The 24,890-nt window shown below is 40.9% G+C and overlaps 1 protein-coding gene across 1 annotated transcript in view; it reads left to right on the forward strand.

Moving 5' to 3' along the window:
- Positions 1-24,890, forward strand: part of ptprfa (protein tyrosine phosphatase receptor type Fa) — a 243,987-nt gene that overhangs the window by 178,883 nt on the left and 40,214 nt on the right. The window contains exons 20-23 of the mRNA XM_014333895.2: positions 381-593; positions 17,259-17,422; positions 20,711-20,722; positions 22,746-22,855. Coding sequence (XP_014189381.2) covers positions 381-593; positions 17,259-17,422; positions 20,711-20,722; positions 22,746-22,855 — 499 coding nt within the window. The remainder of the gene's footprint in view (positions 1-380; positions 594-17,258; positions 17,423-20,710; positions 20,723-22,745; positions 22,856-24,890) is intronic.

Raw genomic sequence — 24,890 nt, forward strand, 5'->3', positions numbered from 1 at the left:
CAGAGTGTAAAGGAAAGGATGGATAAAACCCTCATGGCATCTCCCATTGGCTTTTGAATTTTGCATTATTAATGAATGCTCCGGTGGCATTGTTGCTTTGTGGAGCCATTAGTTTCTTGCCTGGTTATATTGTTAGCATTGTTACAGTAAGACATGCAGACTTTAAACCTTAATTAAGTGAAAACAGATCAACAGTTAAAGGTGGTTTGGATTAGAAATAAATAAGAGTAAAACAAGTGAATAAAATGGAAGAATCTTATAACTGTCACAGAGGGTCAGGAAAAGAGAGCCGTCATCTACAGAGATGAGGTTTGTTATGTCATCTTGTGTCACTATGCTCCAGTGTCATGTCAACTCATAATATTTTGTTCCTCTGGTAGCTTCTGGAGTCCGGTGCTGACAGCAGCCTGCAGAGAAGGAAAAGGCAGAGCAATGACTTCCTGCAGCCCTACATCGCCGCCAAGCTGGATACGCTCCCTGAGATCTTCACTCTGGGTGATGAAAAGAAATACAGCGGCTTCTACAACAAACCGCTCCCTGGACAGCAGCAGTACCGCTGCTTCGTTTTGGCTGACCTGACGGACCACGAGTCTGTGAGTGACCTCTCTGCATTTATGAACACGTTCAGCAGCAGTGATGCATTTGGAAGTGGTTCAGTGGTTGATCTCAGAGGCCAGGGCTTCAGTGCATACACTGACTTCTTAAAAAAGAGCACCACCCCACCTCAAAACACAGCACAGACTTACAGTACATTGTGAAGATGATGCTACACGTTTGTCCACAAGACTCTTTGGCTTTTTCTTTGCCATCGTAAGGCAATACAGCAAAACTGAGATTAGTGTTGGTAATAAACTGACAATTTGTTAATACATTTTCAACATATCAGCTGGTTCTGTCCATACAGTGTGTATTCTATAACTCATCCATTTGTGTAGCCTACAGACAGTTTGAGTGCTGTCGTCAGTGGTTAGGGTTAATTAAGGGTAATTCAGGGTAAGGGTTAAGTTTACATTCAAACTTCCTCTTTATATGGAAGTTTCACCTTTGACATAACCAAATTTGACTAAAAATGTCTCCAAGAGTTGAGTTCAAAGATAAAATCCTTTTGTTTCCAAAGCTAGCTTGTTTTGCATGTGGCTAAAGTGCAACACAGTAGTTCTCTTTCACAGGAGGAGCATCCCTAAAGCAGGGATGTTACCCACATGACACAGCAGCAGTAGCTTAATTGTCATCCCTGTATCAGAGCCATGATAAATTGCAATTGGGGTTGCTGTAGCTCAGGCGGTAGATGGTAGAGCAGGTCACCTATCAAATATCCTGGGCAAGACCCCGAGTTGCTCTCCGGTGCATTCATGGGATTATGAGTGTGTATGTGTGAGCGTTAGACAGAAGGTTCTTAGACAGAAACAACATAGAAAAACAGTGCATGTGTGAATGGGTGAATTCGGGGAGCTGTGTAAAGCGCTTTGAGTGCTCAGAGTAGAAAAACTCTATATAACCCAGTCTGTTTACCATTCCCATTTACCAAGAGTTTTGAGGCCAGACTAACAATCTGCAGCAGTGCGAAACCCTCTTTTGGCATTAAAACGTTACTGTAAGATTTTACTAAAGAGGTGCAGTGTCAGTTTTGTGACTAAAAGGTGTGGAAGTATTTTTGCCTTCGTGCATAAGTATTTGTAGAAGTTTCCCTTTTTTGGGAAAGAAATTTGGAGCGCATTTAAATGATTCCTACAAAACCTATTTAAGTTCCTGCACTTTACAGCAAATAACAGAATTTAACCCTGAAAAAAGCTACTCTTATTTTGTTCCCTATGGCTGTGAAAGTTGTCTCTAGAAGTGTTCAATTATTAGGAATTAGAAGAGGAGGGGTTATCAAAATGAGTGCAGAGTTAGCACAGCTGGATGGCTCAAAGCTATGAAGGCACTCCCTAACCTTGGGCTGTCCTGTGCTAGTGGCTTTACAGTGCTGCTTGCAGTGTTTCCAGTTTTTAGTTACATTTCTACACAGATCAGTCTTGTGTCTCTTGCTTGTGTTTTCACAGCCTCGTGCACACAATGAGCAGATTTTGTTCAACTTCAGATCTGTTACAAGCTGAATGAAAATGCAGAAATGTGTCAAATTCAGACCTGACAGCTGTTAGATTCATATTTGAATCCTACAATCTGTAAATTTTGACTTTAAAGAATGCACGCAGTCTCACACTTGCATAGCCTGCAGTGATAAAGAGCATGCATTTAATGACAAAGTAATAGCAACATCAAAGCCTGGGTCACGATGTGACATCCTCTTCTACATATATAAAGTCAGTAATGACAAACAGATTCATAACATGGATTCATTTGTAATAAAGCTGCGATCCTGTGCTCTAACTGAGCTGTCAGAATTATCCAGAGAATGAACGTCTTGAGCTACAAGACTGTGCATCGTCCACGGCAAATTCTAACAGAAGAGTTTGTCTGAATTTCCAGAGAGAAGCACAAACATGAAACTCACATCCTGATTGCTTCTGCCTGCATATGTACAGTGCTCTTGGCAGAATGCTGGTCATCATTAAAACAAATTATTTATCTCTATAAATTAGCAGATCGCCAACAGAACCTCCCACCTCCGTCGACTGTGGCGTCACGCTAGTTTGCCCTGGTTAGTAAATCTGCCCATCGATGTCGAATTTTCAGATCTCCATAATGGAATGAACACTGTGGCTACCTGACCAGACCCGTTCTTCTTAGAACAGGGGGATTGTCTGGAAGGTGAATGCGCTCATGTGACCAGGCACAATTCACAAACTCAGCAACTAACACTTGCATCAAAAACAATACAAACATTGAAATACAAGAGAGAAACTATCACAGAGATGCACCAAAAGTCAGCAAATCATTCAAAGTTATTTGTGCAGATTTTGTATTGTACATCTTTATGAAAGTTGTATATTCACAGACAAGATTCAGGAAATAGAAACAGTAACAAGGACCAATGTTTGATATCATGCAATAGCCTTGCAATGAACGCAACCTGTGGAACACTTGTTACTGTGGACCTTGCAGCTGCTTCCTGTGGTGGTGTTGTACTGGATTGCAATACGCACTTTCCCCCCCACACTGCTGTGTTTGAGTGCACATGATCAATAGTCAGAATAAAATGTGGAAGAAAACAAATGGATTCCCCCGAGTTTGACCATCTTGCCAACAAAGTGCCCATTATGTTTTATGTTATGTAATCCTTCTGCACTAATGTACCATCTGAACACACAATACAGCTGCTGCTACCACGTGAGGGAGAAGCAAAGTCAACTATTAGAGTGGAATAAGCTGTAAGTTACAGCCTGCCTTGTATGCAGCAGTGCTGTGTCAAGAAAGGTTCACTGAGACCAAGGCTGTGCTTGACACCTCTTGCTCTTTAATAAATCATAAATCTGCAGCAGGGGCAAGGGAACAGCAGAGGCAACGTGGATGGTTTTTTAATATGCTGCTCTATTGCTGTTTTGTCTGCATTTGTGGCCTTTAAAGTTGTCAGATGAATAGTTCTCATAAAACTGTGGAAAAACTTCATTTATGGGTCACATTGTGGTACATACAGCTGCAGTGCATGTTCCATACTTCTTTGTAATGCTGAATGAATAGAGCAGAGTTGGTTGTGAATGGCATTATTGCTTTCTATCTGTGGAATACAAGAGTAGCCCTTCAAGCAGCGCTGCACACATGCCAAGCACGTCACAGTGATGCTAATCATGTCCTTGACTCCTGCATGCATCTGCAGGTATATCTCCCAAGCAGTTAGGCCGTGATCCCCACCGTCACTCACATGCACCTTGCTTCCAAGAGCATTAAACCTTCAGACTGCTTCTCTAATTTCAACTGCTCTTGTTCTTGTTCGCCCTCGTGGCATCTTCATTTAAATGTGTTACGATCTATGGAGAGGGAGGAGGTTGGTCCAGAATAGAACACTTCTAAAGGCTTCTGGCTTTAAACAGTCTTATGAACTATTCACACAAACACGGTGATGCACCAGATCAGTAAAGATTCACTTGGAGTAAGGTGTAGGGGGAGATTAAGGTTCAAATCTTTTTATGGAAAGGCTTGTGAAGAAGAACAAGAATGCATGTACGGGGTCTGATCAGAAGGTTCTGACAAATCAAAAGCCTCACCTGATTTAGATTTGGCTGGTCTCACATTCAACTTCATCTTGTTCCAGCTGACTTTTGCTTGCTGTGCAAGTTTGAGGTCCATGGTGGAGAACGCAGAGTGGACGTGGTTACAACAGCAACTTCCATGAGCTGAAAATAGCAGCTGAAGGATGAAGGATGACTGAATACATTAAAATAGATTCTCTCAAACAGGTTGTGATTTTTAGGTCCTGCTGTCTGAACTATTTTAATCATTCCTCACATGAGGCTTACATTGAAGTAAAGCATTTTCTGAAAATGTGCTTGTACTACGCTGAGCCCAAACCATGAGCGTGTTATGGAGAGCTGCTGGATGTTAACAGGATAAACCTGCATTCAGAGTCTCCTTGTATGGGTGAACCCAAGTCAGGCTTTCATCACTAACCACTTTCACCTACTGCTGAGCAGACTGCAGATCCTTCACACGGTGTTAATATTTGCCTCAGCTCTTGTCTCGCCCCGCCCAGTGAAGACAGCAGGCCCACTGTGGGTCCTGCTCAGGGAGAGTTACTGGCTTTTTCTTAAATGATCCAAGGTCTTGGCCCCACTATGTAAAGTGCTCAATGTGACATATGTTATGATTTGGAGCTCTATGAATAAAACTGAAATGAATTGAGCATTTAAATGTCATTCAAATATCAGTGGCTGAAAGAAGTGTGAGATTAAAAAAGGGGGCAGATGGAGAAATGAAAGCAAGCTTGTTTCAGGTTATCAATGAAGGAAATTCAGCACATTGGTCGGATTTATCTGCACTGCAAAACAAAGTCAGTCAGTGAGTGAAGAGCGGCCTGAAAACCTTCCAGGTAGCAATCTGCAGATTTGGCCAACAGTTGTAGAAAATGGTTTTCTTTGGACATGTTTGATTTACAGTATTGACAAAAGGATCATTTTATATGGACAAAATTCTAGGTGTGATGGGACATTTCATGCCCTTTACAACAACCCTACCCCAGATGTGATTGGGTAAGAGGCACACCGTGGGCAGGTCACCAGTCTATCACAGGGCTAACTCACAGAGCCAAACAATCCTTTGCACTCACACTTATGAGTAATTTAGAATCACAAAGTAATCTAACTCTAATAACTGAATGACCTTTAACTGTGGGAGGAAACCAGAGTACCTACTGCAAACTAGCCAGACTGTGGGTTTGAACCTGGGCCCGTCATGCTGTGAGGTAACAGGGCAAACCACTGCACCACCACGCTGTCGGTACAGACTTCACAAAAGGAGGAAAGCTACGATTTCAAGGCTTGATGCAGAATTTTTCTGCACGTTTTTGTCCTTGACAGGTTAAACACAGTAAATAGTGCTAGCATGCACGGGGTGTGTAGTGTCTGCCTCCAGTGATTTTCCTGTGGTGTGAAATCTCGTGTGGTCTTGTGAATTTCATGAGTCCAGCAACTAACCACTCCTACTAGATTGTATCAGGTCATCTCAACAAGAACAAATGAAGTTGTTAAATTTCATACAGATCCTACATGATTTAATTACGTTCACCATAGAAACAAAATACAAGTTAGACTTTTGTAAATGTAACAACCATCCAATTTCCTTTTTTTTTAGTGTACACGTTTGGGATCTCTGTCTCGCCTCAAGTTACATAAAATTCAGCTTTGTAGTTGTTGTACGATCCTGCTGGCAGAAAAAGACTGAAACTGCAGTTTCCCCACCTTTAGGCACAAAGATGAAACGCTGACCTTTCCATCTAAGTGGGTAAGACAGCAAATTAATACAGCAGAGCTTCGGTGGCCTCGGCGGATGTTTTTAGTGCTGTTTGTATGATCCTGACACTCGGTGGAGAGGTGGAGAACGGACGTTAGGCTGGAGGACTGCGGTTTTTTAAGAGGAGCATCCGTGTGGATTTAAAAAATGTTCAGAACTTTGAGATAAAAAGAAATATTTTGATAAAAACTAAAATGTTGATACATATTTAAGAAAATCGCCACACATGCAGGGACTCTCTGTATGCATAATTGGGCATCTTATTCCTGTCATCCCTTAGTTCCTGGAACTTTATCAGAGAGACTTAGCAATTCATTGTTCTGTACATGCCATTGTCCTCCGACATTTAGATGCCGTTCAGACATTTTAAATAAATGATTAAATGGAGCATTTCTCATCACTCCCACTTTGCTGCGCCTCCGCTCATTACAGCTTTTGTAATGAGGGAAGTGCGTCGTCTTGGACAATACTTTTCCACAGTGTTGAGAACAGAGCTGCAGGGTCCAGATTCAATAAATGACACGTTGCTGAATGTGATTCCAGCCTGTACAAAAATAGAAACCTAATCACATTCATTGAAAAAAAGGGGACATAAGCTTAGCTTTTATTTCTGCCGCAAAGCTGCTGGAGGGGTGGAGGCGACAAGAGAAGAGTGGGAAGGAAAAGAAAGGCGAGGGGGCTGGAGAGTGAAGGAAAAGGGCACTGTGGCTTTCTGTGGCCCCCGCTGCTGGTAAACAAGCCGGGACGTGTGAAATTGGATAAAAGAAAAAGGCCATATAAACAGTGTGATCACTTAGAGTGGAGGGGTGGAGGGTGGGTCGGCTAGGAGAGCACGGCGGCTTCCTGTGAATGCAGAGCCCTGTGGGAGCGACAGAGAGGTGAGCAGAGGAGTTAGAGGGAGCTTAATGGGAGGATAAGACCAAGAAAGGAAAGAAATGCTGCAGCCACTGGAGAGAGGGCCTTACAGATGCCGGGATGTGTTTCTAATGTGGGAGGAGGAGAGTGGCTGAACTTTGAGGGGAAAAGAGGAATAGGTACTGGATATCTTCCAGCTTGTACGCATAGATGAGCCGAGAGGAGACGACTCCGGCTGAGGGAGAAATATCCAGTGTTTCAGAAAATAACCGAGCTGTCAAAATACATTGCAGTCAGACATTGTTTCATACTTTGTAATCAGTCACTTCTTGCGGAAGGATTACGGACGGTGGAAACAATTTTGTTGAGCAAAATGTTCATCCCCCTGCACCTCTGCTATTATAGACACTTCTCTTCTTTGCGTCTCCTCGCTCCAGTTTGCAGATGTAGCAGCAGCATATTTTTCACCCCTGAAGGATTACTATCTACGAGGTCCCACCGCTGAGATTGATCACTTCAAAACTTCCCCCCTGAGATTATCTAAATATCCTTCAGAATATGCTTCTGCTGCATCTAAAAGCTGTGAAAACTGTCATTTTTCAAAAAGAAAAAAAGTTTTCTGAGCTGTAAGCAGTACTTTGCTAAAAGTGCCACAAAGTACTAAAGAGAGAAGCGAGCGGAAAGCGCTGAGGAGACAGATGAGCTGAGCACGTTATCAAGCGCCACACCTTTTAGCTGCTAATGCTTCAAGGTTTCTTCTATACGCTGCAGAGCTCGGAAAGGTGGCTGCCGTCTTTTTAAAGAAACGCTGAGGTTTGTCGTCAGTTATGAAAATGTGTAAACCAGGAATGGGACCAATATAATAAGACTTTTTCATTAGAATTATCATAAGAGAAAAGCAATGATGAGCTCATGAGTAAATCAAGTCTCTTCATAATCCCCCCTTTAGGCTACAATAATAACAGTGACAATGAAACAAGAGGGAAAACAACTGAACTTTTGTTGTTTTACTGTATTTCTTTATTTCTCATAGAGCAGGAGCAAAAATATGAACAGTGAAGCTTTAACAAATGCAGCTACTACAGTTTCCATCTGCACAGCACAAGCCCACAGTGTGCACTCTCCTAACATTAGTAACCTTCTCGGTCATTAGGGAGTCTTTGACAAGACTCACACCTGCAGCCGCTGCCTCCTCACACTTTTTAAGTGACATTTCCTGTTGACTTGTTGTGACATTTTTGTCATTGCTTGGCTAAAATATCAACTGCTAAGACTTGTTTCTGAGACTGAAGTTGCAATAGAAAGATTCCCAGTCTCGTGCCACAGCTCTGTCCTGATACAGAGACGCAGACATTTGAAAACTGCAACACTGCAGTGCATTAATATAAACCCGCATGAACCGGGAGGATTGTGTGACAGCGATGGCAGAGCAAGGAGACGTTCTTTTATCACTGTGGTTAATTGAAGTAATAATACTGGGAGCATTTCTAACAAACAGCTTATCCAGGTGGTGAGCTCTGAAAAATGACACCAGTGCAGAAGCGCTAAAAGCCGCAGTTCCTCTGGTGGCCACTTGACTTGACTTGACCGCAGCAATTTCCTAATGTTGTAAACCCGCTCAACATTTGGCAATAAAACCCTTTCTGATTCTGATTCTATATACCCTCCCATATCAACCTTTACACCAGAAATAAACATGTACAATGCAAGCAAACAAATGGCAAAATAAACATGGATACTGGAGCTTGAGAACTGGTTAATGACAGAAGTGCCTTGAATTAAAGTCAGCTAATTAAAGACTCTGAATCAAATCTCTCTACAGTGTTTGTGCTGCTGTTTTAATGAACACAGACTACGGCCTGCTACAAAGTACAGCCTGCCCGAAAGGTTGTGCTTCAGTGTTTGGGAGTTAAATTTGACTGTTTTACCAGTCTGCTATTTAGGACTAGTTAGCTCATATAAGTATCTGTGCAATGCAGCGGTACTGTTTATGAATGCAGCTTGCTAACCAAGGATTAGCTGACAGCTGTCCAAAACGAACATGTTTATGGTGGCTATGTCCATCTTTTATATACAGTTTCAGTTTAACAGAACATCCTTTTAAAGATTTTTATAATTAGCAACGCAGCTTGTGTTTAAATGCAGGATAAATAGTAGCAGTTAGGACATAGCTTCTGTAATGTGCATTATGTAATGAAAGCTGTTTAGCCATCTGCTTGTGCTGCTTGTGCTGTTAGCCATGAGGAGCTGTTAATGCTTGGTTTAAGTTTGGTGAAAGCTGCGATTTGAAGATCGCTCAGGTAGAAAGTGAACTGGAAAACCATCAGAATAACTCAGGTTATGTTTCAAATCCATCCTCCTAAAATACACACAGAAGTGAATTATGACCTGGAGAATTAACACTCCCTTTATTATGTAAAAAGATTATTTATACATTTTTGCTGCTTTAGAGAATCAAGCTGTGAGTTTGTGCTGCTGCCTTGGCCAAGAGATTTGATCGCAGTGGGACGGAAGCACAGAAAAACTGTTCCTCAAGGCAGAAAATATTAATTATGTATGAGTTTTCATTAAGGCTATATGCAATAACTAACAGGTGACCAGCCAACATAAACATCTTGCGTATGTACTTGATGGGTAAATAAATATATTCCTACCCACAGCTGTCAAGTATAATGGTGTGAAATGGGCATGACATCAGCCAGCGTGCATATATGCATACTAAATGTCTGACATTTGCAGCCTGTACTAGATGCAAAAACAGGCAGACGTTCACAGAACCGACTCCATGGCACCACTTTTGAGACACATTTAAAAATTTGCTTACTGATAAACAGCCTCCTCTCGTAGATTAAAGAAACATTTAATCAGCTCCACTCCCTCCACTACTTAATCCATTTATAACTGTTCCAAGTCTTAATTTCTATCAACACTGCACCAGAAGCTGGAAGAAAGGAAGAGAGAAATGAAACTATCAGGTGCAATGCAAAACCAAAAAAGGAAAATCAAACTTCCTAACACCAAACATCTTTATAAATGACTGCGTGTCACATTCAGCATTGACACTTAGTGTTTGCAGTAAGTTTGCAGTGCATGAGAAACTTTCATTAAACAAGCGACTGCTGCACTGTTATAATAAAAAAATCTAAATCCCAGTCCCAGTGATTGGTAGATTACTTTTGCTTCGCTACAGTGCTTTAGTTGTTTGGGACGGACGAAACGGCAAAAAGTAGACTTGTCCCAAAAGACACTAACAACACCAAACTATAAACACTGAGGAGATAAGGCATTTGGTTGGCAGCATGTGCTTCTTGGAGAAGGGATATGAAAGCGGTGCATCAGACGAGGAGCAGAGACAGTTCGGCTGTGGGAGGATAAGCCTGGAGCGCGCCTGCTGCCAACTGGTGCACGCTTCTAATGTGGGTGACAATTACTCACACACAGCAACACACGTACAGTCGAAGTCATTATAAAAAACAGTGGAAAAAGGAAATAGAAGAAGTATCACTCACTAAGCTTTCTAACAGTGTGTGTGTGTGTGTGATTATTATTATTATGCAAATAACAAAGGCACTTATCCAAAGCAAAGCAGAGCAACTTGTACCTTGACTAAAGTCATGCCAATTCAGCCGTGACGAATGAAGGCCTGGGTAAGAGGTTATATTTTAAGGCCTTTTAATTCAAAGAGAGCTTTATTAACATGTCTGAGCAACAATCAGGTATGTTAACACTTATGACAGGATTAAATTCAGTTTTTCTGCGTGCAGGAAGTTCTCACCAAAAACAAAGACAGAAATCGGATTGTCAAGACTTTTGTTTTCTCCTTAAAAAAGAGGTTTTAAAAAACTGAGAGACAAGTTCATGGTCGCTTCTGTAGAGTGAAAGTCATTACATGTGTGGTTAGCTTGTTGTTGTGTAACTTCAGATCTTCAGGCCATCAGATTCCCGTGTGTTTCTACATTCATACAAGTTTGGATTAACAAGAATGATTATAATCAGATTTCTTGCCTTGAAATTAAAGTTTACACTACAAAGAATAAACTTTAGAGTTTGATGTGTTTGCAAGGCCGTTCTGTGTCAAAATGATTTTTTTTTTTGCATTTAGCAGCAGGACAAATACAAAAAAAGTCTGTTATAGACAAAGATCATGTATAATTCATGTGTAGCTGTCAGATTGGATACCGCAACCTCGACCATGAATGCTAAAGTGAATATGAGTGTGAAAAAATGTGCTGAAATTAATGAATCATTAAGGAAACAAAGCTGGTCGAGGGTGGCTTTGTTTTTAACAAGCGGCACACTTCAGTGGGGTTTACGGCTTTTACCCAGCGGAGCTGCAGCCTTGTTGAGCCAGAGCCCGTCAGGCTTACAGGAATATTTATAGTCTCATTCACCAACACAGTGCAACTTACTACACTTGTCTCACAGAACATAAAGTGACAAGCAGAACAGTTACTTAAAGAGAATTACTCCCTGCAAATTGATCCATGTAACCCCTTTTAATGTTTATTCTGTTGCCAATATCGGACTGCCTCCAACTCTGCAGCTTAGAGAAGACTTAAAAGTGTTTTCTTTGATTTCACTTCATCTGCAATATTTGATTATTTTGTAATGAAGCGATTTTTTTTTTTGCACTGCTTTACTCCAGAGGTCATTAGGATGACAAACATCTCTTGGTTTGGTGTTTTTTGGTATTAATTTCTCTAATTTTACATGTCAAAGTCAATTGGAGAAGTACTACTGCTGTGCTGGTGAAATACTTGTTTAATGTGTTTGGTGGCTCTGGAGGAGTTTTTGTTTACTCGAGTGACATTGCTTGAGAAATGATTGGTCTCCACAGAGACTGTAATTACAGAAACACTGCATGAAAACCTGGCCGTCTGGGGGTTTAATGATGTGGGCTTTTACAGAGAGGGGGCTCTAAAATACTGATGCAATCATGGGAAACATTGCTGTTTAACATGGGAGTCATACTGCCATAGACTAATGGCCCATTTCCATTGAAAAAACTGTATACAAAAGATGGATGTAGCTGACATGACATCACTGCCTGGTATTTCTGATTATCATATTTTTCAGACCATAAGGAGCATTAAGTGAAACAAAACAGTCAGATAAGTCAAACTTTACTCAGCTTCTTCTTCTTGCTTCCTCCTCTTCCATAACATTGAGTCATTAATGCTGAATCCTCTCACAGCTGCTCTGTTCCCATGTTGTTGCCGTATATTAATGACTAACCTGGTATTGTGGATGGATTATCTCAGTTGTTCTCCTGCTGAAGTTTGGTCTGTTTACAGCATCCTGCCATGCGATTGCATTTGTCTCTAACCATCAGGAACCCTCACGTTAACTTTTATCCAGTGGAAGAAAGTTAGCTTCATCCTCCAGCTTCACTGTGTTTATGCTAACATAGCTGTGTGGCTAGCAATCACGTAGCACATCATTATATACCAGCTAGCCCAACTTCAGTAACCCTACAACATAGGGATGGGTATCGAAAACCGGTTCTTGTTGAGAACCGGTTCCCACTGTTTCAATTCCTTGGAATCGTTTGCCACTTTTAAAAACGATTCCCTTATCGATTCCAGTCGCCCCGAATGACGTCATCACGTTGAGTAGCGTCTTTTACCCAGTAGGAAACACGGCGCCTGAGCGGCACAAACGCTCAAAAGTTTGGTTACACTTTATGAGAAAGGATGACAACAGGGCAACGTGCAATACTTGCAAAGTAGAGATTTCATCAAAGGGAGGAAACACTACGAATATGCAAAAGCATTTGCTCAAAAAACACGCGATTGCTTTCAACGAATGTCGTGTTTTTGATCCGCTCCGGACTAGCGAAGCTCAACCCAGCAGCAGCGGTAGCGTTTCCACGTCCTCTCCCGTTAATACTGCAGGTAACTAATCAATTAGCATTGCATATTATGTTAGCGCGATTTACCTTATTACAAAACCTGCTATTACTGTGCGTTGCATTTAGATAACCATGATGAGAGAGACAGAGTCTGGCTCAGATGCTGGCAGTTCTCGCTGCAGTCTACCGGTAGCGTCTCCTTTCAGGCCAGGATAGACGAATGTCACCGAGCAGTGTCTAAGTTTGTGGTAAAAGGCTTGCACCCATTTGCCACAGCAGATGCCCCGATTTCACTTTGGTAAGTGAATGTGTTTAATTGTAGGCAGGGACATTACTGGATATTCTTGTGTAATTGCTACAGAATAATTTATGTTATACTTTGTTATTGCTACAGGAGAATATTTATTTTATTATTTTACATTTACAATTTTTTTCCTGGGGACCCTGTGACACCCCATTGAAGAGCCGTAGGCTGGATCTCTTAAGATCTCACTGTTGGGTTTGTAAGGCCATGTTACTCCTAAATTTCTATCTTGTTCAAAGAGAAGATATAAAACAAAGTTCTAAGCTAATCGACTTTAGTGTTCTCCTTTTTTAAAAAAAAAAAAGAATCGATAAAGGAATCGAATCGTTAAAATCTTATCAATACCCATCCTAACCCTACATACATCACTGCTGTTTAGTTTTCTGTCTTCATTTATGTTGGAAGTGATAGCAGAGCTGTACGTTTGAATTTTTCAGAAATCTCTCAGTCAGAACATGCTATATCATGTTTAGGTGGAAGCTAGCGAGCTAACTTCCTGCTAACTTGTAACTCCGTTAAATGTAATTCTGTTTTCATGGATGCCTGGATGTTAAACTTAAGTTACACCTGGTAAAGCAGCAATGCTGATCATTTTATTAAAGATGAAAGAATTTAGACAGTTTTTAACTCCAGTGATGCGCAGTGTTCGTTTGACTTTGGGACCTGAACGGACGGAGTTTAGGACCCAGATTACTCCGCGAGCTACCGGCAGCTCGTAGATGCTCCGACAATCCATCAAGCGGTGCGGCTTCGTAGCTTACAAAGTTACTAAAACATTTTTTGACAGATTTTTGAGCGCCATGTACCACATAAAATCGGTTTGAGAATTCATACATAAGACGCACTGTCGATTTTTGAGAAAATTAAAGGCTTTTAAGTGCGCTTTATAGTGTGGAAAATACAGTAGCTAACACTTGCGATCGCTGTTACCAAGCTTCATCCATACTGTATGGGTCACAAACAAACGAACATGTAGAAGATTCAACTTAGTTATAAAAAATAATTCATTATGGAGGTTTTGATTAACTGTGAAGACCACAATAATTTTTTGTACCAGACTGGAAAACTGTTTACCTCGACTGTAGGACTGTGCATTTCAACATTAAAGTCTATGTGGATCAGCTCACTGGAGTCAGCCTCAAGTGGCCTTTACAGGAGCTGTTATTTCTGCATTGGCTTTATTTGTCAACCACAAGGCGGACGCTTGTTTATGTAAACCACTGAATCAAATTTAAAGACAACTGCAGCCAATGACACTGTTCCTATGGATGCAAATAGCTTAAATTGACAAAGCATTAGAATACACACTCTGTCATCTTTTGAAGTTAAAAGTCCTTGAACTCAATAAATTGGTGAAAGCCATTCAAACCTGGCTGCTTTGGAGCACTGGAATCTCAACAAGTGATAAAGTGGGATTTGTCACATTATGCTTGATGTGCTCAGCCAGAATAGGCCTGAACAGTGAGGATAATTTCAGTTTTTACCCTTTTTTGTTGTATTTTTTTTTTTAAAGCTAAGGTAGGCAACATGTTTTTTGCACCATTAGACGAAAATCCATTAAAAGCTTTCAGCATATTGAAATGCAATTAGTCTGAGAGAGAAGCAGACCGTCGCACCTACTCTGGCCTGTTTTTAAGTAGGTGACAATGATATGAGACTATGACCAGATGGCATAATCGATGCTTTGTTCAGCGTGAGTCCGGATGGTCGACATCAGTCCATTACACAAATCAAAGCCCTAGATGTAGCTATAAAGAAATATGTATGCTTCAACAGATTTATATGTTTTTCGTTTTTCTTTGTATATGTGCTGTTCTTTCCAAAGATGCGCGACTGCAGAGCTGTGACTTTCTGTCCACATAACATCATCAGCATTTACAAACATTAAAAATAAGTGGAGAAAACGGATCTTTTAGATGAACAGACTCTGTCCTAACAGCGAGACATGAGTTTATATTGTGCCAAAGTGAGAGTCTAGGTCCATGTCCTTTAGTGATGGCAGGGGAGAACTCAGGGCTGGCCTCAGGTCTCCATGCCCCATCTGAAGGTGTAGTGAAGCTGTTGGCATTGTTGGATGTGTCCTCAGAGGATGTTGCCGATGCGTATCCTTGCACTGAGCTTCTTGCGCCCCCCTGGCCTCAGGGTGGGTCTCATGACAACAAGCAGTACGGTCCCACATCAAGCGCATCCAACACAGCAGCCTGTCTCTGCCTGTCTCACACCTCACTGTCTGTCCTCCTCTATCCCCAACCCCATCCCCTCCACCTGCTGCCTTCCAGGAGCTGTTACAGATAACCAGTTGCCTTCACCTGCAGAGACCTGTTATCGTTTAAACCTCATTTACACTCCCACATGGAATCCTGCTTTACAATTGCTTAAAATCTTTAAATTGATGAATTGAATCAAAATGTTTTCACCATTAAAATATTTAAATTACATGATGTTTTTTGGTAATGTGATGGATAGTCCTGTTACAGGTTTCACATTATTCCTCTGATCGATGGGGGACTGTACCACAAAATATTGTAAAGCTTCAACAAAAGCAATAAAAAGGCTTCATGCAGGTTACATGGATGCAATAAATGCAGGATTTTCTTTGGGTTTTTTCAGGAACTTTTTCAGGAACTCTGTGCACCACGAAGATATTTTAGAGTTTTAACAAGAACCAGCAAGAATAAACAAAAACTTATCCAAAAGAGTGCAAAACTGAGTTTCCATTAGCATATTGTTATGTTTGCCACACACTGGGAAACAGATCAGTTTGTATAGTGTTATTTTTTTCCTCATTGAGACAACAAATGCCTATTTGTGTTCTAATTATTGATGATTGTGTTTTGTGTTGTTGTTGCTTTTTTTATTGTGATGGGGTAATCATATTAGTCATAGAAACTGAACTGGAATAGAAATAAACGTCACTGCACACATGGGGAACAAAGGTACCTTCATGCTATGAAGCACAAACCTCTATATCAGCCTACTGCCAATATACAAGACAGAGACATAAACTAGCCAGAATTTCTTTCCATTTAATTTCAACAAATAAGAGAACAGTAAAACGCTCACATCTAAGAATAAAATTAATTTTTATCTAAGTTGTTTTTGTGTTGACCCAGACTGTCTCCTGATATTGTATCGTAAAAACTAGATGAAACCTTTACCTCTAAGGAACTTTTTTTAAAACCACCCTGAGAGCCAGTAATTAGCTCTAAGAATATTCACAAGTTATTTCCATTCAATGATTTTTTACTGTCCCCTTATTTTCTTCCTAATACATCGCACAACTACCAGCGGGACTGTTTGATAGATGTGTTGCATTGAAAAGGGACGCTGTGGTGTGAATACCTGAAATCCCCAAAAACTTGGGGAGCTGTGTGAAATGTAAACAAGAACAAAATGCAATGATTTGCAAACCTCATAAATCTGGATTTTATTCATGGTGAAACACAGAAAACAGGAAGAGGAATGATGTCCCCTTCTTGTCTGATATAGGACTGTAGATGCTCCGGTCCATGATGCGCCAGAAAGGTCTGGACTGCACTCAAGCTAGTTCAACACTGGACTCCCCTAGTATGAAGTCATGCTGTTGTTTTAGGTGTTTGTTTTTTTTAGGGATTTTTTCACCGTGTTTACTTCTTCGAAACTCTAAGATGCTCCTTTCATGCCCACTCATCTTACTCACTGTTTACCAGTTAACAAAATATTCCTCCAGCTGTTTCTTTTTAGTACCACTTACTTTTCCAGCCTTTTGTTGCCCGTCTCCCAACTTTTCTCAAAACATGTTTAAAATGAGCAAAAATATTTCATGGAATAAAATGAATAAAATGATGTTTAGACATCTTTGTGAGGACAGAACATTGGGATCAACAGTCACTTGTTGCAGCGGTCCCCAACCTTTTTGGCGCTACGGACCCGTTTATGTCCGACAATATTTTCACAGACAGGCCTTTAAGGTGTCGCAGATAAATACAACAAAATAAAACCAGTACCGGTACCAAAAAAAGAAGATTTATTCAAACGATATAAAACTAATGATAAAAACTGATTAAAACCCCTGAAAACCATGAATTTCACACCCGAGCCTCAACTCTCACAGCCCGGTACCAAACGACTCACGGACCGGTACCAGTCTGTGGACCAGGGGTTGGGACCGCTGGCTTCAAAATCCCCGTCCTCGTGAGTTTGAAGGCTTTTTTGAGGCTCAAAATGTGGTTTTAGTGTCAGGATTAGGTTATGGTCAGGTTTGGCACTCGTTTTTGATGGTTAGGGTGAGCAGCTAGGGAAAGCGTTATGCAAATGAGATGTCCTCACTGAGATATGAAAACAAGTGTGTGTGTGAACTGACTGAATCCTTCTCGTTTGCAGCAGAGGACATTTGCAGCCAGCCCTTTCTCTGATCCCTTCACGGTGAAGATCAGTGGGGTTATTCGACAACCACAAGAAGACCCAGAGATGCTGTGGGTGATGGGTCCGGTGCTGGCAGTCATTCTGATTATCATTATAGTCATCGCTATTTTACTCTTCAAAAGGTGAGTATGACACACGCAACAGCGGACACTGCGAGGACACACACTGGTTATTTTTGGAGTGACGCCTCCAACAGATGCAGAAAACATTATTCGTTGATCACATCAGACTCATAAAAATACTGAAAACATTTTTTTTTTTCACATTTTAATTTCTGTTAACATTTTCCTTCACAGGGCCTTTACTGCTTTGACTTCAGTGAATATTCAAGTAAAGACAAAGGTTCCTGTTTTGTTAAAATGCTAAATTATTAAATTAATGTAGTGGATCTATCAGTGACTGAATATGATTTTAATCAGTTTTAGTACATACCCTAATTTGCAATAGTAGGAAGGAAGAATTCCTTTTTAAGAGGAAATGATCGCAGCAGAACCAGGCGTAGGAAACAGCAGCTTTATGGAACGTGTCAGGGTAAAACGAGCGCACAGAGATAGCAACAGAACCCAAACTATGGAAGACAAAGGACGAAATGTAATGATATGCAATACAGTAGAAAAGAAATACTCAATACATGATGGGAAGTCCTCCATCGGGCTGAGCCTGTAGTGACATATCTAAGAGATCGTTCAAGATGACCTGATTCAGCCCTTATTTTCCTTTATTATCAAAAAGGAAAATTTTAAGTATGGTCTTAAAAGTGAAAAGGGTGTTTGTCTCCTGAACTCAAACTGGATCCACAGGAAGGATATCTGAAGCTCTGTCTCCCATCCTACTTTAAGGGAGTCTATGAACCACAAAGAAGCCTGCAGGCTGAGAGTGAAGGGCTTCACTGGGATAATATGAATATGAGGTTTTTAAGATTATATAGCACCAAGTCACAACAACAGTCACCTCAAGGTGCTTAATATTGCAACATAAAGACGCTATAGTAATACAGAGACTGGTTAGGGTTAGGGTTAGCAGCTAGGGGCCCTCCATGAACAGTGGGAAGGAAAAACTTCCTTTTAACAGGAAGAAACCCCTGATAGGACCAGGCTCAGTGAGGGGCGGGGCCATCTGCTGCGCTGGTTGAAGCTGAGGGGAGGGAGACAGGACAAAAGACACACTGTGGAAGAGAGACAGAGGTTAATAATAACTCATAATTAAATGGTTTATAAACAAATGGTGAGCGAAGGAGAAACGCTCAGTGCATCATGGGAAGCCTGTGGAGGCTGAATTCAGGGTCACTCGATCCAGCTTTAACTATAAGCTCTGTCAAAAAGCAAAGTAAATGAAGTAAATTAGTAAGACACCATTTCCTCTCCATCTTATGAGTAATCTGCTTTAAAGTTGGTATTTGAGAGTGAGACCATGGTGTCACATCACTGGGCGCTCTGATAGTTCAAGACTTTGAATGTGAGCAGAGGAGAAAAACTAGAAAGATCCATTTTTCTAGTTTTTCCTGAATTCTCTCACTGCAGCATTTTGGTGAAATAACAAAAACTGGAATACACTCACACCTAAATTACTTTTTCTAGTTACCAGTTTGTCATTTCAGTTAGCAGTTAGCAGTTTGTTCATATATATTTTTATAAACTTTATTTTAAAAAAAAAACGTTTACATGTCAAACTATCAGATGTAAAAAAAAAAAATTACACTTTTATTTCCTGAAATTAAGTAACAGAAGCATCAGGATACAGATCATTCTCTTTTGTCATCTGTTGTGAGAGACACAACATTTTTGGTAAACCTTGGAGGCGGTACATGCTCATTGTGTTCCTCCTCATATCATCGAGCTGAGTCCACAGAGAGACCTGAAGCATTTTCTTCAGCACAACAGATGACAAGAAGATTTTATTAGAACCGAGTGCCAGGAAACGGTCAGAGTGGAAGATTTTCTAGAATAGAGACAGACATTTGTCTTGTTTGAGCCGGCCTGAAGGCAAAGGTCCTCCATGGCATATGGGAGGGAGGTGCTGCGAGCTACCTCGCAGCCCTGCTCTTCAAGCCTGACAGTTGGCTCGTGCTTCCTGTTCTTGGGTCAAACATCTGGAGTTACTGACTGGGCTGACGAGGGCCTCCATATGGCTGCTGCGCTGCTCAGAGGCACAACTTGTTTTGTCTTTTTCCTCATTCTTCCTTTTGCTGTAGTCCAACGTCAAACAAAATCCCTTGTTTTTCCAAGATCTTTTTTTTTTAGTTAAGTAAAAAATACATACAAATATAAATATTGCCTGAGATTGTGAAGACTTGGTGACATTTTTAACTAATATTGACATATTCAGATATCTTAGAGTTACTAAGACCTTAAGTGCGTCTAATTAAGGGGTATTTTAGATTGTTGGGTGTGTTTTTACTGTAAGCCTCACATGATTCCATTTATTTTGAAAATCATGAAACTTGAATTAGGTCATTAGTCACAAGAAAAGTTTTCAACAGTTAGCTTATGTATACCAATATCGACTCATGCATGCTAAACTGAAATATAAAGAGGCTGCTTGGTATTGTTTCACTTACAAATTTTGTTGAGGGGAAAACTGATGCAAAAGTTGGAATTAATACCAACCATAGAAATGGATAGCCATGGGTTTATGACCCAGAAGTGACCAGAAGGTGCAGTGTTGTTATTAGCTTAGCCAGGAGGCTAGGTTAGCATGCTGCATTCATAGACTATACAGGTCCAATTCACAGCCATCGGCTAATTCATTCCAAATAAAAAAGAAAAGGACAGGATTTGTCTCACCAGCAGCACAAATACTGCAGATAGATGGACTGAGACGAAGCCTAGCAGCTACACCCTGCTGCGTCACCTTCCACCTATCAATAAACGCAGCCAACCCCTCATGTAGACTTTATGCTTTAACAAAATAAAAAACACAAATTCATCCACCACACGGCTGCTATGAAGAGGGGAAGTAGCTCCAGAGCAGTTTTTTGTAAACATGTTTATTTCTGCTGTAAGCTTCGACACTTTCACTCGGGAGTCTGTGACTCTTGGCTGGCTTTTAGAGCCAGTCTCCAATGACCATTAGAAGAACTTTGGTTTTTGGCCCTTTCAGCACTGTGGGTTGATGTTTAGAGGAGACGGCTGCTTCATCACGTTCCACAGACTGTGAAACCAGCCTTCCATTCAGGTTACAGTAATTTGTTCCAGGTTGCTCTGTGGAGATCATTAGAAATTTTAAAAACACTCTCTCTTTGTTCATGAACTACATCAGATTTTATTAGAAAATGAGATCAGGTCAAAGATGAGATGGAGTAGTTTGTGAGGTGAAGCAATGAACTCTGTCAGGTCCTCTGACGACTTGTAAATGAATCCTCTCTGTTTCTTCCTCCTTGTTAACTGTCTGCCTACTTTCTGTGGATGCAGCAAACAAGAAAGGTTAGTGCTCCTGTCTGTTTCCACCCTCCCATCCTCCAACCTCTCCTGCCTGTCCTTGCACATCGTGCATGCTGTGTAAACATGCTTTGTGGGTCAGACGTGTCTACATTTGCTGACAGTGATGATTTGAAGTGACAGATACTTGTTTTTGTTACACGTTCAAATCACACCCCCACGTCAGTGTCTCTGAGCTGTCTTCTTTTTGTTTGGTTTTCAGGCATATCGGCTTCAATTGACAGCCCCTCTAAGCATGTGTGTCTTCAGTGTCAGCGTGTGAGACTACATTTTAGCATGTTTGTCTCTTTGTGCGTCTGTTTTCTGCTCTTCAGCTCTGTGTCGAGTGTCGAGTTCACAAATCTGGCTGATCTTTCCCTCCAGAATAATTCTCCCTTCATGCTTTCTTCACCTCTCAGCCCCTCACACACCTGCAGAAGCAGCCTTCAAAACAAATTGTAGACATGGAAAAATCCAATCCTGATATCACCAAGAGGCAATAACTGACATCACAATGGCATTTCACTCTCCTGTTTGTGTTACCTGCAAAAAACATGCTGAGTACACACCTGTGAATATATGTGTCACGTATGCGTGGGCTGATTGATGATGTATGGGCTCCATTTACTTTCCACAGTCCCTAATTCAAAATGTATAAAATATATATAATATCCGTTTATCAAGAGATGTTTTAAATATAAGGACGTTCTGTTTCAAGGTGAAACACTCAGGTTTGCCTGCACTTCAACCCTAATGTAGTTATTACATTTAAGGAATGCAAATTAACGGTTCATTTAAAGGGGCTATAGCTGTTTGAGCTGAGCAGATGAATTTCAGTGTCATATTTCTGTTTTAAAGGAGTCATTTGCATTTCTCATTGTCTGTGTAGCAGCCGTGCAATGCAGTCTCGTATCGCCACATTTCCAGAGAGGGGGTGTTGGGTTGCCCACTCTTTATTTGCATAAAGTTTGGGTCGAGGCTACTTTATGCAAATCAGGTGTGTCTGAAAATCTTTGAAACAGGCAGCTGATGATCTTAAATCAGTGTTTGAAAAGTAAATGGAGAAAGCTTCTACTGTGCAGTTCAGTAGCATACTGTAAATATTAGGTCATACTTACACGTTTAATATTCCCAAGTACAACAGATACTTCACTAATGATAAAGCCCTGTTAAATAAATACCAACATGAGCCACTAACATTTGAACTGATTTCACTCATTTTGTTTGGAAAACTGTGTCATCAGAGAAGGGTCTGGATGTGACTCATCTGGACGTCTAAAGAGTTTAGAAGTGCTGAGAAATAAAAGATGCCCTTTCAACCAAATTGAGATATAACAGGATGTATTTTTCTGGCTCGCCACCTTTCGCTTTTTAATCAATTCTTAATGTTCTTTTGATGCTTGGTATGGCGCCTTCAGCGTCGTCTTTGAGCGTGGTCTTTGAGCGTCGTCTTTGAGCGTCGTCTTTGAGCGTCGTCTTTGAGCGTCGTCTTTGAGCGTCGTCTTTGAGTGGGTTTTAGCTGAAATTCTGTGCAACCCTGGAATCAGGAACCAAGACTGGACACATTGTTACCCATCGACAGATTTTATTCACGTATCCAGTCCAGGGTCAAGTGACTGAGTAAACCTGGTTTGTTTCAGGAATTATATTGTTACTGATTTTAAGTCTGTGTTTATTGTTTAGTAGAAACTTTTCTTGGGCCATAAAATAAAATTTAAAACAAATACATTAAAATTCCTATAAAATTGAAAAGTCAGAGCAAACCAGTTCAATATTGCAAATAGGAGGACACTGCTTGCAGCCAAAGTTTTAGTCCTCAGACATTCTACAACGCTTTTCATCATCTATAAAGTATGCTCAAATTACGTGTAATCCTTATTGTTTTTTGCACAATAGCTTGTTGCAGATTCTTTTTTCCCAGTATTTTCCAGAAAATAAAGTTTAGAAATTTGCTCATTCGGAGTCATTAATACCCATTTGGCCTGTTGGTACATTATGTAACGTTAAATTGGTTTTGCTTTTTCTCCAGGAAACGAACGTCTCCAGCCAAGGATGAGCACATGGCAGGAGTGAAGGACTCGCTGCTGGCCCACTCGTCAGATCCTGTGGAGATGAGGAGACTCAACTATCAGACACAAGGCATGGACACACAAACACATGCACATGCAAACATTCAGCCCCATAAACAGACTTTTACTGAGGTCTAAATTTTTACCAGTTGCATCCAGTTTCTGTTTCTAAAGGTGCTGAGAAATTATCACTGAAGGATTGTGTTACTGAATCCATTGACACCCAGAAATATAATGAAGGATCCTGTTTTTGAGGTGACAGGTGACAACTAACTGTCAGATTCAGTTTCTCAAGTATCAGTGTCACCTCAGTCATTTTTGGATGAGACTTACACGGTTTTAAAACTTGTGTTTTAGTGTCTGTGCAAGAACATGAAACAACTGCTTTAGAAAATATCTTCATTCATATTTGGCACTTTGTCTCCATGTTGTTGTTCTTTTCACGTCAGAAGTGATATTTTCATGAGAGGGTGGAGTCCTAAGTTAGCAAGTTTAGCAACGTGATTTTCGAGATTTTTTTTTTTAGTTCAGTTTAATTTCATCAGTTAAGTTTTACTTACATAGAGCCAAATCACAACAACAGTTGTCTTAAGGCGCTTCATATTTTAGGTAAAGACACAATCCCAACAATCAGACGAGCCCCTATGAGCAAGCACTTAGCGACTGTGGGAGGGAAAAGGCTCTTTTAACAGGAAGAAACCTCGGGCAGAACCAGGCTCAGGCTGGTTGGGGGTGAAATTTTAAGAATGCCTTGCTCAGACACAGACTGACTGACTTTGCATTCATTCCTGTAATGAATGCAACGTAACAAATAAATCACATTTCTTGGACAGTCAGTTAATCTAACCATTTTGTTTATCACATACTTTAATTAAAAATGTGCCATCACCACACACACTGTCAGGAGGGCCATATATTAGCATGAATTTAAACATCTAGTGCTAATTATTGATGCAAAACTGACTCCCACTCATGTTTGTCACAGTGATTTCATTCACTGCCTCCTATTCCCTTACTCCGTTGCTTTGAAAACGTGGCGTTAAAACAAAGTGTGTGTGAGACATCATACTTCTGCATTTTGTTAACTTCATTATCGTGCTGTTAAAGCCTGGGTGGCATATTGTTTCTGGTGCAGCCGTGTCTCCTAATGCATGTTTTTGGAGGCAGGAAGTCCGTCTATAACTAAACAGTTTTCAGCTGGCTTAGTCTGATGTTTATTTCTGAGAAAAATGTCTGATTTCCATCCATAATTTTCATGTGAAAAAGCATGTAAACACTCTAAGGTTGTGTGCATCGGGACATAATAAAACCAAATCACCTGATCTGTACCAGGTTCTAAAATTAGATAAGTACACTGCTGGTCAAAAGTTTCAGAAAACCCCACTTTTTCCTGTTTTTATTGAAAATTATGCCGTTTATTGTCTCATTGCACTTTGAAATGAAAGTATAGTACAAATAAACAATTGGAAGCAAGAAATCTTGGAATCAATTTATAGACTGTGGTGGGGCGTGGTCTGCGATGCCGTGCAGGGAGGGCGGACGCACCTGCACGGCATCCGTAATCACGCCCGCCGAGTTAAAACACGGGGACTCAGGTGTGTGTGGTGTTGTTTCGTGGTGACAGTGTAAATAAAATGGCTCTGCATGTTGATCTTTGGTCCCGCCGTGCCTTAGGCTGTGTTCACACTGCAGGCGAAAGCGCATCAAATCCGACTTTTTTGACCCTGTGCGACTCATATCCCATCATGGTGTGACAGTGTGAACGGCACAAATCCGATCTGCGTCACTTTCGTATGTGGTGCTGAATCCGATACATATCTGATGTTTCAGAAAGTGACCGCTGTTTGATGGTCACGTCGCATTAAATCCGTCTTTTACGTCACCGACACAAGACAGACGCCAATTATCAGCGCCGGAGAAGACATCGCGAACGCTTCCTGGCCATCCTGATGTCAGCGAAACTGTTGGGAAGACAACGTTGGAGAAACGTGAACATTTTCTTTGTTCTGTATAATCTGCAGATTCTGACAGAAATCTGCAGCTATCCTTTGAAGCAGCGCTCCTCTCAAACAGCAACAAGGATCATTATTAGGCCAAATGTAAAA

This window comes from Haplochromis burtoni, unplaced genomic scaffold (genome assembly GCF_018398535.1).
Source record: "Haplochromis burtoni strain Fernald_Lab_line unplaced genomic scaffold, NCSU_Asbu1 Contig_5, whole genome shotgun sequence".
NCBI lineage: Eukaryota > Metazoa > Chordata > Actinopteri > Cichliformes > Cichlidae > Haplochromis > Haplochromis burtoni.